At 43.3% G+C, this 16,148-nt stretch overlaps 1 protein-coding gene across 11 annotated transcripts in view; it reads left to right on the forward strand.

Annotated features, from left to right (window-relative positions):
* Window positions 1-16,148, forward strand: part of phldb2b (pleckstrin homology-like domain, family B, member 2b) — a 37,646-nt gene that overhangs the window by 14,485 nt on the left and 7,013 nt on the right. For 3 of the 11 annotated variants that reach the window (XM_084939046.1, XM_084939054.1, XM_084939055.1), the window contains 15 exons: window positions 1,431-1,550; window positions 3,609-3,793; window positions 4,135-5,388; window positions 7,827-8,204; window positions 8,955-9,116; window positions 9,274-9,411; window positions 10,535-10,663; window positions 11,871-12,026; window positions 12,212-12,322; window positions 12,412-12,486; window positions 12,582-12,647; window positions 13,022-13,174; window positions 13,333-13,536; window positions 14,145-14,288; window positions 14,922-15,021. In XM_084939046.1, coding sequence (XP_084795172.1) covers window positions 1,431-1,550; window positions 3,609-3,793; window positions 4,135-5,388; window positions 7,827-8,204; window positions 8,955-9,116; window positions 9,274-9,411; window positions 10,535-10,663; window positions 11,871-12,026; window positions 12,212-12,322; window positions 12,412-12,486; window positions 12,582-12,647; window positions 13,022-13,174; window positions 13,333-13,536; window positions 14,145-14,288; window positions 14,922-15,021 — 3,375 coding nt within the window. The remainder of the gene's footprint in view (window positions 1-1,430; window positions 1,551-3,608; window positions 3,794-4,134; window positions 5,389-7,826; window positions 8,205-8,954; window positions 9,117-9,273; window positions 9,412-10,534; window positions 10,664-11,870; window positions 12,027-12,211; window positions 12,323-12,411; window positions 12,487-12,581; window positions 12,648-13,021; window positions 13,175-13,332; window positions 13,537-14,144; window positions 14,289-14,921; window positions 15,022-16,148) is intronic. The other 8 variants (XM_084939047.1, XM_084939051.1, XM_084939049.1 and 5 more) reach the window with 8 other exon arrangements.

The following is a 16,148-nucleotide window of genomic DNA, read 5'->3' on the forward strand; positions in this document are numbered from 1 at the left end:
CACGTTCCAACACACACAGATAGATAGACGTTTTGAAGATTTACACCTTTACTCACGTCTGGCAAGGAGAAGCGCTTATTATTAGCTCTTACTCATACTCGCTGACACAGTGACGTTTGTCTGAGTGTGTGTGTGTGTGTGTGTGTGTGTGCGTGTGCGTGTGCGTGTGTGTGTGTGTGTGTGTGTGTGTGCGTGCGTGTGTGTGTGTGTGTGCGTGTGTGCGTGTGTGTGTGTGTGTGTGTGTGTGTGCGTGCGTGTGTGTGTGTGCGTGTGTGCGTGTGTGTGTGTGTGTGTGTGTGTTGCTCTCAGTCTCTTCACGGAGGCCCTACATCTTTTATCGGTCATGATCCCACTTCCTCACAGGTTGTGGCCAAACCTGCAAGCTCATGTTTATATAAGTATGGATTTGAGAGCTTCACAGTCCAGCTGTGCAGACTAAACATTTCTTACATTTTTTTCATGTGTGTGTGTGCCTGTGTTGCCCACTTCACATCACAGTCGCAATCGGATCTCCCCACTATGCTGAGAACTGGGTGTATTGAGGGGGGGACTGCTTGTGAAATGCTCTAAGGTAATATCTAGACTGGCTCGACCTCTTTCATTTCAACTGTAATGCTCAATTCGGCTATTAATGCAGCTTTTCTGCCTGAGATGTTTATGAGACTTGACATAAGTGTGAGAAAGAAAAGGCAACAAAAAATGAAATGAGAACGAGAGAAAAAGAGAGGATGAAAACAATCTGGATTTTTTCCATTCAGTCTTTTTCCACACCCCCCTCCTCTTGCCTCAGTGGTTACGTCTGACTTCAGGTCCAAAGAATCTGATGTAACTGAAATGGAGCTATTAAGGAGGTGCTTTTTTAGCCTCTTACACATAACGTTACGGGAGTTTTACTGTAACAGGGCTTTTCGACAATGGAAGTAGAAGAAAGACCCGCATTGACCTGTTGATTTAAGAAAGCTGGCCCTCAGCATTTCTTTCCTCCTTGGCTCAAAAAGTGCATCAGTTCAGTGTTTTTATTCTTTTATTCTTTTTCCTCTGTTTTTCCCACACAAGACCTCCTGTATCTGTGTCAGCGCCGCTCTTCCTCTCTGTTGCCATCTCAAGTATTTGGACAGCTGTGGCTGCCTGTGTGTATTACAGAGGTTGTGACCCTGAGATCTTGTTTAATACCCGGCCCTCTCAGGCTAATTGATGGCCAGGGCAAACACAGTCGTCTGCTGCGCGTGCGCAAGTGTGTCTAGCTGTGAATAAACACCCAGGCTCACATGAATCTACTTAAGACTTACCTCTTCACATATGCGCTGTAATGTGGATGTTGTAATGGTGTATTCTGTATCACACTAGCTTCACATGTTACCTGGTTACCTGTAGATTTTGCATCATTTGTCTCAGTAATTTGAGACGTGTGTTTGTGTTTTCCCTTTCAGGTTATTCTTTGTGTCTGGGAAAATCCTATTTGTTCCGGTTCAACCATCCTGAGGAAGCCAGCAGAATGAAGAGCATGCTTCCCCAAAAGAGTCCTGTATCAGCTTTAGCCTACAACACAGGTACATCACACAAGGGGCTGACCCTGAGCTGTGCTTGATCCCTCTTTGGTTTGTCTCCTCTGTGTCTTAATTTTGCCATTCCAGAATATACATGTAGGCCTTTTTGATTATTACTTTACTGCCTTTTCACTTCTTTGCCATCTTCAGTGCTCCATTAGATCCAGCTGCTGATGTAACATCTGCTGCTCTTCTCACTAGTCACTTCACTGTTATGTCAGTATGGAGTTACAGATAGTCACACTCCAGACGGGTTACATCCAATTGGAGGACCACATTGACCCAATTTAACGACCTGGTTAAACCATAAAGAATGTAAATAAATTCAGATTTCAAATATTGGATGTCATCTAACTGACTGGCAGGGGGAAAAAAGCGGAGAATGCATGTGAGCTCAACTTTTCTGATCACATTAACCATGGCTGCTGCCTGAAAGTGGTGGGAGGAAAGAGTCAGTGTTAGGGTGGGGGCAGGTGTTTCTCTCAGTCTTCTCATATGTCTTTCCCAAATGCACTTTCACGCACATTCCAAAACCTAAAATTCAAAGCATATTGGAATGTTTTGGTTGTATGGTGTCTGTCCATTGCCACGGCGATACATCTGGACTCTGCTGTCTCTTAGGCGATTTATCGAGTGCTCGAGGCTGCTGTATTCAGTGGAAATCCCGCTCTTTAAACAGGCAGAAGGTGCTCATTTCTTCCACAGCTTCACGCACGTGTGTTAGGAAAGATTATTATTATGGGCAGAGATATTGTTCACCGTCACCAACCCTTATTTTAAAGACGTCCAACTAAAGACAAGGCTCCCACACAAACACAACTGAATATGTTGGAGCAGAACAATCGTGAAAGGAGAGAGTTGATGCACACCAGCCCTCCGGTGTAAATCTGCCCATGTATGGACACAAACACCGTGTGTGTGTGTGTGTGTGTGTGTGTGTGTGTGTGTGTGTGTGTGTGTGAGAGCATGCCTGCATGTTTCTAGATCTTATGATGTCTTTCACCTTCTGCCTCAGTTCACTCCACCATGTAAGGGTTTGACATTTTCTCACACAGGCTTATATTCATCTATAATCTGTCTATGCACTTTTAGGTGCTCCAGGTTCTCGCTTTCTTTTACACATGGAACATACAGGCGGAGCCACAGTTGCAGGAAAGTGTATATATGTGTGTGTGGGTGTATGTGGTTGTTAAACACTGGGTGGTCTAAGCTTGAACATTGTAATAGCTCCTTTTCCACATAAAGCCACAGATAATTTTGAAAACTGGGCAAGGTTTGAGCACATTGCTTTACCCTAAGTGTTTTCACCTGCTTGGCCTTTTTCAGAAGATATTTACTGTTTTCTTTTTGGAATTTTGCACCAAAATAGTACCGGAGCTATCAGGCAGACACACTTATACTTAGCATTGCTGCCAATCTTAGCTATGCTATTGAAAGCAAATGATAGTTTATTTGTAAATCCAGCAGGAAGGAAGTAAAAATTGACTCAGCTGAGGTTTTGAGAAAAAAAGACCCCCTCACTGCTGAAGCTACTTTAAATAAAAGACTTAAGGAAGGGCGGGGGGAGCCTCATGAGGGTATTCCAGAATATTTTGTGGTTTATCTCATCTACAAAATCCTATACTGAGGAACTGAACTCGAGTTAAACTGTTTGTCTTGGATCTAATGGATGGTTTTGTGTGAATGTGTATTTGCATGCAGTTTGTGTGTGTGGGACAGGATTGTTTCCTATTCTCAGGGATAGGGTTAGTTGTGGATTGTTTGGTTTGAGTTTGTTCTGCCAAGGGTCCCATTTATGAATAGCTGCAGGTTTAACTATACATAAATCTCTCCCTCTCTCTCGCTCTCGCTCTTTATTTTCATTCACCACTCCCTCTTTCCTTCCTCTGTCTTCACCTGGCTCTTCACACATAATTTCCATATTTGTTCTCCCTGTTTCTCTTTCCCCTTTCTGTATCTACTTTTCTATCTAGTCATTCGATAGCTTATGTTTATGTTTAACCTAGCTTTCCCATGTTATAGATTCATTTTCTTTTCCATTTAATCTCTCTCCCCGTCCAGACTACCTGAAGTTTAGCAGTGACTATAGCCATGCAGTTGTGGGTGGCACCAGTAGTGCTAGGGGCATGCGATCAGCATCTGAGCTTCGGGACTTGATGGACACCCTGCAGCGTAAGAAAATTGCCCTGGAAAACAGCCTGAGAGCCAACGGGAATGCCAACCCCTCCTACTTCAGTGTGACACAGGTCGGTCATCCTTTAGCTCCAACATTACCTCTCAGGGCACTTTAACAGGGGTTGTGAATGATTCTAACTGATATTCACTCATTACACGAACCAGTTGTTACATTGTTGCATTCTGCATTGTGTTCTCCAAACACAATGCTGCACATATTCGTCAACACATACATCAATATCAGTGTTTTTGTAATTTATATTACACTGTAAACACTTGAATTTAATAAAGCCTCAAAATGTTCATATTTGTGTATTTCCATTTCTTCATTTGTTTCTGTCTATAGCTTCCACAGGAGAACTGAATTCTTATATATTTCTAATCATAAATTTTTTTCTTTTCTGTCTCCCAGTCTCCCCCCACCACACCTGTCTCCAGTCCTGCCACAATTTCATCAGCCTATCAGGAACAGGCAAGGCGTTTCTATAGCTCCGATCGTCCTTCTTTGTCTTTAAAATCTGCTCCCCCTCTTTCCCCCGGGCGACGTTCCGACCCTTCTTCTTCTTTGGCCTCGCGCTCTTCAGTTGGCCGCAGTCAGGACAATTTTAGCACCAGCGATAGCCGACGACTGCACAGTCAGAGCTCCTCTCCTTTACTCTCCACCTGGAATGGTGGGGGATCTTCCACTTCTGTTGCCAGTAGTGAGAACTATCTCCTCTCTCTTCCTCCATCTTCTTCCTCATCCCGCACTCCATCTTCTGGGGGCGCTGCCAGCATGCCCTCTAGCCCCCGTCTAGGACGCCGCACCTATGGGAACCAGGGGAACCAGGAGCCGACGCCCACTAGTCGAACCAGGAAATACTCAGCAGGTTCGCTGAGTGGGATGACAGCGGTAGGGCACAGCCGCTCACTGCCACGCCTCTGTCCCTCCCCGTCCCCCCGGGACAATAATAATGGAGTGCTAACTTTGTCAACACTGCCTCCACGGCGGTCTGATACTGCTGGGGATTACAAATTTAGCAAAGAGCATTACAGCAACGGCCAAAACGCTGACCTCAACCACAAGTCTAGTCACTCCAGTCAGCAAGCTGCAAACAGGATTAAAGGCCAGACCACAGCTCAAGGTGAAGGTGTCGTGTCGATCTCCCTCTCTTCCCCTAGAACCTCCTCCTGCTCCACCTCCCACTCCATCTCTTCCACATCCACATCCACTCCACCAGATGTAACAATCCCATCCAGGGCAGGGGGCTCCTCTTCTCCTCGTGTTGCCAAAAAACTCAGCCTGACCTCCACCAGCTCAATAGGCTCCATCAGCTCTATAGCTTCGAGCCCTCCAGAACAAGAACGGCTAAGCAGCAATGACGCCTCCTCAGGAGCAGAAATGTCTGTGGCGGAGCAAGAAAAACCAGGTGTGGGCCTTGAACTCACCGTTGCACCGGGACTAGGACTTAGAGAGAGGAGTTCTTCATTTGGGAAGGCCGGCCTGGAAACTGGAATTGGTCTGGGGGAGAGGAGGCAGTCATTTGGCAAAGCAGGAGTGACCCCGCCAGGGGGGTTCAGGGAAAGAAGGGGGAGTATCAGCTCCCTAAGTGGGAAGGAAGAACTGACAGACTACCACCAACGCCAAAAAGAGGAGAGACTCCGTGAGCAGGAGGTGGAGAGACTGGTGAGTTTAATTGCTTTTAGCTTCTGTATTTAAACCACTGTAGCTGTTGTTTTTACTGTGCCATCTAGTATTTGCTTTTTCTTTGACTTCTCATCATAGAGTGCATCCTACAGCTAAGCTTATTCAGATAGACTGAATATAGGCAGGAGAGCAGGGTGTTTAAGGTTTAATGTTATTTTGTGCACGCATACAAAGACACCAAACATGGAACGAGTGTAGGAATGCTTCCCTGCTCCTTGCGCTCTCAAACATACTCTCCCAGGGAGCTTAACACAGGCGCACAGTGAGGTTCACCACTTGACAGGTGCTCATGGCAGTTAGCCCATACTAACAGCACTATTCTTAACCCCGTACTTGGATTGTGTGTGTGTGTATATGTGTTCATATGAGGTTCATGTTTATGTCAGTCATCTGGAGGTCCACCCAGTGTGGTTTGCTGTGCTAAGGAGCCACAGAACACATCAGTCAGATGTGGGTAAGAGAAACCAAGAAGATTACAGAGTTATAGTGTAGCAGGTGGATAAACACATATTATCAACATATAATGACAACCGATCTCGTGATCCCTCTCTTTCTATTTCTCTGTTTCTCTCAGCCATGTTCTCACAATTAAAGTGTCTCAGTATCTCTGATTTAAAGAACAGTTTTGACGGTGGCTTTTGACAAGCCTCCAAATTCTTATGAGCGTGGTTTTGAGCTTTCATGATGTGAAGATTTTCTCTTTTGCCGGTATGAAGATGGGGGAATGAATTGTGTTGCAGTGTTGCACTTAATTGGGTTGAAACTATTTCGACTGCCTGTTTTAGTGCGTGCCCTGGTGTTAAATATCATCGATGATCCACATTATACAGGGAGTTATAATCACGTGCATCTCTACTTTAATCAGATGACTAAAGGAGAGATGTAGCAGCAATTGTAGCATTTCAGTCTAGCCTTATTGTCTTGTATTTGTCCGCCCCCTAGTGGTATCTTTAGAAAATAGAATTCTATATTTCCTGAAAATTAATTTGGTTGATTAAATATAGTAAATATATCTTAATTATAAGCAACAAATGTGAAAACACAAGTAAGGTTTAAACCAAGTGTAGAGACTACATATGCCTATGTATCTGCACTTAGCAGAGTAGCTTCTGTAATGCATGTAAATAACTTTGGAGCTTCCGGGATAAACAAAGGAGCAGAACTGAAACAAGAGACTGCTAAAAAAGAAAGCTGAAATTAATGTCTGTGTTAATTAAAGGCACACAAACTTTTTAAAAATGAATTTAAAGCAAGGCGTGTTGTCCAAAAATTTCCCAGCTCGTTTCCTGTCTTTCGCTTCTTTCACCGTCTTTCATTTTCGTGCTTTCTCCAGCTTTCCTCTCATCTGTCCGTGTCTTTGTCCTCTCTTCTTCTTTCTGTCTCTTGCTCTAGTTGACAGCTGATTACTATAGAGGCTCCACAGAAGCTTATGCCCATTAGAATAGCGCAAGGTGACAAACTGACACGGACACGTTTTGTGCCAGCTCCTGGTTCATGTTACGTGTTATAATTGGGGTTTGTATGTGTGCTTGTGTAAAGATTCTGTCCCTGAACAAGTCTTACTCTAATTATCTATGGTAAAATGTGTTCGATGCTTTGTTATATGTTGCTTCTGACATAACTGTTTAACTAAGAAGCACTATAAAGTGAGTGTTTCATGCTTTTCCTAAACACACAGTTAACTATTTCATGATTTTCACAATCCAAATGTCACCTGGATCCGATTCTCTCCTTGTGAAGAATTCCCTGGAAAGCATCTTGTTTCCACGGTGACATTCATAGACACATTCCTACTTTGGAGTCATAGCCGGTTCTTGTGCACACTTATGACCATGGTTGACAGCTGACCACCTTCTCATTAGCTCACTCTTTCTCTCTATCACTCACACACACACGCCTCTGTCCATTTCCCCTCCCTCTCTGTATCTAATATTACTAACACAGGCTTGCTGTGTGGCTCATATACGTAACCCTTGAGAGAAGTAACTGCTGAACCTGCAAGGGGCATTTTTGACTCTCTGCAGCCTCCGTAGTGCCCCACATATAGCTATGCACTGGCAGGGAGAAGTGCTCACTCCAGGGATTCCCAGTGAGAAGAAATGTTTCTTCTAAAATCTGCAAATATTTGACCAAATTAGATCCACATACAGGAAAGGGTCATGCTGAATACTAAGTAAACGCTACTTTTCTTTATTTTGGACTAAACGGAAAAGTTTTAGAAGGACTGACTTCTGTGATGCTTCCCGAGGTAATACTATTATTTAAAACTTGACTAAGCTCAATACTATAGGGTTGCATTGTATTTGTGTAAAACGTCAGCAACATGTCAACATTAAAAACGTGATCTTAAATAGTATTTGCCACTGCATGCACATAACCCATACACGTGTGTGCCTTTATGTTTGCCATCATCTCAGGAGCGACAGCGGCTCGAGACCATCTTGTCTCTTTGCTCTGAGCTGGGCCGAGCTGAAAGGGACGGAGGCGCCGCAGCCACCAGCTCCACTTCAGCTGTTGCAGACCTGCAGAAGATCAACCAGGAGCTTGAGAAGCTGCAGCTGAACGACGAAGATGATGACACGCCTTCTGTCTTTTCCGACTCTTCAGCTGTTAGTGGAATAGTCGGAAACGGGCACACGACCTCCCCTGGATCGGAGAACGGTTACTATGATGATGACCTGCAGGTACGACGGAGGCGTAGCAGCGGTCACCGAGACAACAGGGCCGAATCACCTGCCATCAGTCTGCGAAGCTTTGCCCCCACACCTTCACCACGTGCACATAGGACAAATGAGGTATAAGACACAGGACACTTATTTTGTGACTGTTAGAACTTTATGCTAACACAGAAATGCCCTCCATGTGTGAGTGCAGTATCACTGAGGTGTTATCAAGAGTTATCAAAATGTTATTTGGTGTATAAGATGAACTAGTCTACAGAAACGTGTTTGTTCAGTCATATCATATAACTTTTGACCCTCAATCAAAAAAGTAGGAGAAAACATAAATTAAAAAAAAAATATTCCGGTAGTATAAAATAAATACAGTGAAATATGCAATGCCTTGATGGTCTACAGACTTTAGTCACTCTGAAGACTTCATGCAAGAGAATATTCTGTAACATTAGTCTCTGTTGATTTGGTAAAATGATAGATGTATGTTTTTTCTTCTCCGTGCACCTTTGACCTTGGTCATCTTACTAAAATATTAATCAAGATTTATGCAGGAAGTGTTTAGCCCCCCATTCATGCTGGAAAACATAACAGTGACAAGGATCCCTCCTCCTAATACTTAGAAAGTATTGACACAAACATCCTACTCAAGCACAGATGGGAGATATTTACAGTCCATTTATTAGATTAGAGCAGGCTAAGTGTTAGCATTTGGAACTGACAGCAGGCATTTGTGTGTATGTATGGAGCCCATACGCTTTCCTTTCCATTTGTGGCATCAGTGATTATTATTACAGGTCTCGCAGATATGTCAATGTAAGTGCATGTTAGCAGGAGTTAAATCAGCGACTACATTGATGATGATGTTACCAGGCTCTAGAGGATGCAGCTCGCCATCGTGGACAGGACACGATCCCTTCAGAGGAGGAAGTGAGGCGCGTGGAAGAGGAGAGAATCCAGGTCCTGAACAACATGGAGGAGCTTGAACAAAAGATCAAAGAGCTGGACAATCAAATTGAGGAATCTGCCCGAGAGGTATGTAGACGATGATGATATTTACTTTATTTATTGATTGATTTATTGTCAAGATTAACAGAAGATGAATGAGAATGTTTTGATAAAAGCACAGATATAAAGTAGTGGTTTAAAACTGAGTATGGTGTGTGCGCGTGTTTTTGTTTTTTTTTTAAAGGTCGAGGTTGAGCGAGCTCTAGTTGAAGCTGAGCAGGAGTCCGAGATAGCAGCTCTTCAACACGAAAAAGATGCTTTAGAAGCGCTTCACAACAAGATGGCTGACCTAGAGACCCAATCCCAGCAGGAAAAAGAAAAGGTATTCAAGCTGATACACTCAGAATGGGATGCTTACAGACCTCTTTATCATCTTTAACCCAGCTGGGTTAAAAGTTAGTTAGAGGTCCCTTTGAATATGCTTACCTTTGCCTTTGAATACATATGGTCATCAAAAGGGGGGAGAAATACACATTAACATATGGAAAAATTCTTTTAGGTGTTTGAAAAGCCATCTCCATTCACTCATACAGCCTATATTTTTACTAGCAACATGCATTGAATGACATTAAAAATACATAGGCAACTGAGAGACCTGGGCGGTAGGTGTTAATCCCTCTCATGCTCTCTCTGGTCCAAATATATATCTGCTAAGACTGTCCGGGGAGTAGCAGTCATCAAGTGATCCTGTTTGGCAAGTGTAGGGAAGCAAGTGTGCCTATATTTTTTCTACATTTATAACAACATATGATATTATTGACAGAGTGGGAGGTGTAAGCGGATAAATGGACGGTATTTCTGGTGTGTATCCGTGTGTGCGCGCGTGCTTTGGTTTGGCCTGTGTTCGACTGAGTCCTGGACTCACTCTGAAATTTCCATGCACTGGCATCTGCCAGCGGAAGAAGTTAGGGAAAGAAAAGCGAGCGATCGGGTAGATGCGTGTAGCCCCGGGTGTTAAAAACTGGTTGAAGAGCAGATGAAGTTGAGTGCTTGCACAGATTCTAGGTGAATGTGTGTTTTGTGTATTTTATAGAAAGGGCCATCAGTGTGATCGTTAACCTCTGCTGCGCCATTCCATACATGCCGTTCTCTCTTCTTACTTAATCATTTCAATCATTTGCATTCATAAAAAAAGGAATAAAACGGCAGAAGTGAAGTCTCATAACATCATTAATCAGTTTTCCATTGCGCTCCCTCCAGCTTTCCCTCCCTCCCCACCCACTAGGCTATCCGTACTGACCTGGTCGCTGTAGTAACTAACTGTTGCTCCCCAATCCCCACTAACTCTGCCATCCTCTCTGTCCTTTGTGTGTGTGTGTGTGTGTGTATGTGTGTGTGTTCGTCTTTTTGTGTCTATATGTACACATAAACAAACGTGTACATGGTGTATGTCCTCGTGTGGGAATGCGTGTGTGCATCTGTGTGTACGTACGTTTGCCTGCCAGGCGTGCAAGCTGCTGCAGGCAGAAAAGGGCAGAGTAGAAAGGTTGGCTCAGATTGTGTGTGAGCAGCGCTCCCAGCTGGACAGCTGTCCTGAAGCCACCAAGGAGCCCCTGCAGGAGCAGCTAGCCAGGGTCAGTACACACAAACACACACACATATGCACACAAATACACGCACATACATATATTTAGAAAAATATAGTGGAAGAGCCAATGGAAATCATGCATATTCGAGAAAGTATTCAACATAAATGTGACAGCTGTATCGGCAAATACTAGCACTGACTCTAAACATTTGTTCACATGACAGACTCGTTTATATAATGTTTGCTTACTTGCATGTGAGCATGGAACACTTTCAGAGCTAACGTTCATTCTCAATCATTCCCTCTTATATCATCTCTAAAGTGTCAGGCTTTGGTACCTGTTTGGTTCTTACAGACTCACTCTGACAGTTGGGTGTAATGTCTAAAGGCTTCACCTTTTGTGTTTGATGAGCGACTGTTCTTTGAAACGACTTATCAAAGAGGCGGCACATTTAAATCATCTTCTCTTTGGGGCGAATGCTTATGGTGTGTGAAAGGCTGCATGTTTAGCCAAACGGTAGTGATGTGTTGTTGCATGTTTAGTGTTGATGACACACACATTAGAGATTTCACAGTCTGGTTTGCACCCGTATCTACGTATGTTATGGAATGAGACGTATTTGATAAACGATTATTTGTCGTATTTGAATATGTTGGCATTTTTTTGCTAATATTAGTAGATGCAGATTTTTATGTGAGAAGGTTTCTTTTATGGACACTTGCACGTATACTTGATGTTCTTTCTCTAATGTGGGGGCTACAAAAGCATGCAAAGTTTTGGGATAGTGGAGTTATGAAGTTCAAGTTTAGTGAAAGGGGTTTTGTTTAAGTTTAGGAGAGCTTAGCATCAGCTTTGGAAGTAAGTTTAGCCATGAAAGACAACCCATATTCCTACATTTATGCAGATTGCCACCTATTATGCCTGTGTTACTTTCAGGTCATTATTAGGGCAATGCCAGACTGCAGGATGTGCTACAGTACATTGCTGTACTCAAAAAATAAATAAAAAAGAATAAAAACATCAGTAGCAAAGGAAGACTGACTGCTTGGTCATGTGATCCTAGGGTACCAGCCCTAGATCTTCAGATAATTAAAGCCCGCCACAGCGGTCTGTATCAAGCAGGTTTAAGCTGTACTGCACAGGGTACTGTGCTGCTTTGACTTCAGAAATCATACAGTTACTCCCAGTGACAACTGAAAAATTTGTGAGCAGTAGTGTACACTTGTATTGTCTATTTCATTGTGTGTATCAGGACTGCGAAGTGCTTGAGGCAGAGACAAAGCGTTTTGAGGACCTGGAGTTTCAGCAGCTCGAGAGAGAAAGCAGGCAGGACGAGGAGAAGGAGACCCACACCCAGCAGCTTCTCTGGGAGATCGCAGACTACCAACGCAGCACCGTCACCCGCAAGGTATCAGCTCTCTTCTCGGTTGTTCTTGATTTAAAAATCCAGCTGTTTAATCTGCCGTTTGAAGCTGAATTTGCTCTTTAAATGTCAATTTGTTTAGATTTGCAGGGTTAACAGGAATGTTTGATTCATACTTTCTAAGCAGGCTAGAGGCGCTTGATAAGTTTGTTCCGCTCTCCCTCTCGCAGGAGCGTCTGTTAGCTCTGAAGAAGCAGTCGGCGCAGATTACGCAGCAGGTTCAACGAGAGAAGGAGAGCTTCTTGAAGGAGAGGAGCAACCTTGAGTCCATGCTGCAGAGAGTATGGCAGATTTTATGTTCGCATGTGCGTGCTGTGCTCTGTATTAATGATGGGAAAAGTACAGTTTTGTGTCTGTATCTGTCTGCCAGGAGAAAGAAAGCCTGGCTGTGCTGGAAAGAAAATACGCCGGCCTCACCGGTGGACGGAGTTTCACCCTGAGAGAGGTAGGTGTGATTGGCGGCTGCTGTGGTTACTTACGAGTCCTGGAACGGGCGATATCCTGATTTTAATGGCTATGATTTCCTTTTCCGCTTGCTAGGATTCAGCCTCTTTGGCTGATGTGTGTCGCTCCCTCCTTTCTTCTATTTTTCTCAAGAACACAGAGGTACTTTGCCTTTCTGAGCTAATATTTCCCCTTTTGTGTTCCACTTCATTTTTGGTTTCCATTTTTTCTCTTTATTCCCAGTCTTCTTTGTTTTGCCATTGTAGCCTCTTGTTCTAACTGCTAGCTCTTGTAACGCACTACTAGAAGTTCCAGAAATTTGAGATGAAGCTGATTTTTTTACGTCCATGTACTGTATATTAATGCTGACATAATCTTGTTAGTGTGTCCTTTGTCTCATGTTAACAGTGTTGTGTGTAAATAACTTATTTCTGAAATTGCCACTAAATTTTTGCATTGTTCTAACAACTAATTTCCACGGCTAACTCACTTCCCGCTATGCCTCACCCCTTCTCTCTCCACATGACACCTTGCAGGGCTATGTCACAGTCAGTGAAATCAATGAGCTTTACTCACAGCTTGGGCAAGACCCTAAACCTGCTCCTGCCCCCACTCTGACCAAAGCCTCTCCTGAGCCCGAGGCAACCCTTTCCCCTGATGAGGACACCCCCAACCCACCGGAGGATGAGGTGTGTGTAGTGGTGTGACGGGTTTATCGTGTGTAGATAAGTACGCCGAGGCAGATGGTGCAAAGTGTGCACCATCCGCCTGGTTCTCTCCCCCAGCTTGTCTTCCTGTTTCTGCGCTCATTCCAGCTTTCTGACAATGTTCCTTTCTTTTTCCGAAGCTCTGTCGTTCTTCCTCACCTGCCGACTGTCACTCCTCTTCCTCCTCTCCTTCTTCTTCCTCCCGTCTAAATCCCCGCCCCCTCCCAAAAACACCCTCTGTGCACTGGCCAGAGAACATGGTGACATATCGAGACCCTTCCCCTCTCCCAGACTCCCCCCCACCTCCCCTTCCTATCAAAAAGCGCCATCAGCAACACAGGCAGGTAATGTGTGTGTGTGTGTGTGTGTGTGTGTATACCATATTTACATATCTTTGTGGGGACCAAAAATTGGCATGCTCCTATACTTGTGGGGACTCCCAGCCATTATGGGGACAAAATGCCTGTCCTCACTCAAAATGTGTTTTTAGTGTCAAGGTTACAATTAGGTTATGTTTCAGTTCAGGGTAAGAGTTAAGGTTAGGCATTCATTTTTGATGGTTAAGGTTAGGGTAAGCGGCAAGGGAAAACATAATGTCAATTAGATGTCCCCACAAACATGAAAACACGACTGTGTGTGTGTGTGTGTGTTGGTGTGTAAACAACTGTGTGTTTATTTTTATATCACAAGCATATTACATTGAAACTAGATCCGTCTGTCTAAAGAGTAAAATTATTGAATGTGGGTTAAGAAAGGGAGAATGCATTTCTGCCACTGTGACTTATTGATCCTCCAGCAGATGGCGCCAGAGTAAGACATTTTAAATCCTGCACACCAAGACTTTACATTACACTTAAAGTATGGGGACATTGATATATGACTGAAAGTGAAATGAATAATTTTAATTTTTGGTAATTGTGTTCATGTTTTCTGTGTGTGTGTGTCTCATCAGCATTTCCGTCTGCTGGAGGAGAGGAAGAGGTGTGAGAAAGAAAGTGGCTCACATCTAAGTGATACATTACCTAGGAAGAAAACCGCGACCGCCATGAACCCCCAGTTTATGTGTGCAACACTCGGGCGCAGCTTCCCCACAAAGGTACAAACAGAGATGATTGTGTATGTAAAAAAAAGAAAATTGACAGCAACTTCCGACTAAATATGATTAGATTAGATTAGATTAAATCTAAAGTTGATTTAGTGTGAAAGTTTGTGGTGTTTTTACAGATGGGAGTTCACAGAGCATCTTATTTTCCTTGACATCAAATGTGAGATGTGTTCATATGTCTGCTCTTCTATTCCTCCAAAGCGCTGACATTTTGTCACGTTTTCATGAGAAATAGGGAGCATTTGAGCTATTCGTGATGTGCATGTCTAACCTCACCGCACAAGTGACTGGATCACTTCCAAACTCGTCCCGCCTTTCTGCGCAGCTTAATTAGTTCTGATTGGATCTCATTTTATTCATTGACCAATGTGACAGTATGTTTCATCATAGTTTTTGTCCTTGTGCATTAGTTTTTGTTTAGTTATCGTCTTGATCTCATCAGAAAACAACGTTTTTTTTACGAAAACTATGGTGGAAATGATTGGTTTACAAATTTACCACTAAATGTCAGACTTGGTCTGTGTATCACTTTTCAGCTTCACCACTTGGTCTTTGAGTTATAGTGTTTATTATAAATAGAATATGAAGCACCCATTTCTTCTCCGTCTTCTTGATTCTTTATAGTCCCATCAGCCTCTGGTACAGAGTACAAGTTGTGGGAGTATTCTTCCAAGAATCCTCAGTTTATCCAATAAGGAAAGTGAATCTCGACGTCTGCATAAAGGTAAAACACACACACAAATACACTTAACTTCACTTGATCTTACTCTTTTTTTTTTCTCTCGTGTATCGCACAAACACACAAAACCACACTCATCGCTGAGCTGGGATTTGAAAATGCACCTTATATGGAGACAATATCCCAGCAAGAGGCTTTGTTTGTGGGTGTGCACCTCATTGTGTTTTGATAAATTCCACATTTGCTTATCTGTCAGTGGAGATAGTGGAGGAATGTGAGCGTTCCGTCACTTCGTGGGGATTTACACGAGCTGTTGTAACGTCTTCACTGTTAAGAAAATATGACACACAAGAGTGTAAAGCGTTTGCACTCTGTGTGGATGTTTGCTGTTTGGCCCAGAAAGATACAGGATGCCACCTGAAGGACACCATGCCTCCTCTCCATAGCAACCTTTTGCATAGGCATCGCTATTATAAATTCAATTTAGATTTGCACCTACTTAGACATAAGAATAAGTAGTTTAGTCTTTCATAAAATAAATTTTTCATTGCCCTTCAGACAACAAATCAGTATTTTGGGGGATCATTTTGAAGTACTGTGTGTCTCATGTTGTAAGAGTACTGTCGTTGTTTTCTGGGAACTGGCACGTGTATCTGATGCCTTGGCCCCTTTAGTCCCCTGATTTGGCTCATCTGATGGGTGGGTCTAGTAAACAGAGCTGATGGTATCAGTTTTTGTGTGTGTGTGTGTTTCTTCCTGTACCAGGAGGTTTAGTTAGTCTCTTTAAAGTGTCTGCACTGTAGATCTATCATCATTCATCCGTCAGCTTCATGAGAATATCTTTTTGTCTTTCCAAAAGTCTCTGGACAGCTTCAGGCTGCTGTTTTTATTCATTTTTAAATCTCAAAACCTGTTTCTGTGCTTGTTTTACAGAAAATATTTTTCCTCTTTCTTTTCCATTTATTTTGTGTGCTTGAGTGTCTTACTGTTAGGCCGCAGTTTCACCTAATCGTAGCATTAAGGCCTGGATATATTTTTTCCTGGGACGTGTGAGTACACAGTGTAACGGTGGCGGGGCATTGTAATCAAAATTTAAACCCGTCTGGGCAGTCTGTCCCAGAAGAAGTTACACCGACAGGTAGAAGACTTGGGTTGATGTGTGGGCAGGAGGA

Source organism: Perissodus microlepis, chromosome 9 (assembly GCF_051167445.1).
Source record: "Perissodus microlepis isolate ML-2025 ecotype Zambia chromosome 9, ASM5116744v1, whole genome shotgun sequence".
NCBI classification, from domain to species: Eukaryota; Metazoa; Chordata; class Actinopteri; order Cichliformes; family Cichlidae; genus Perissodus; species Perissodus microlepis.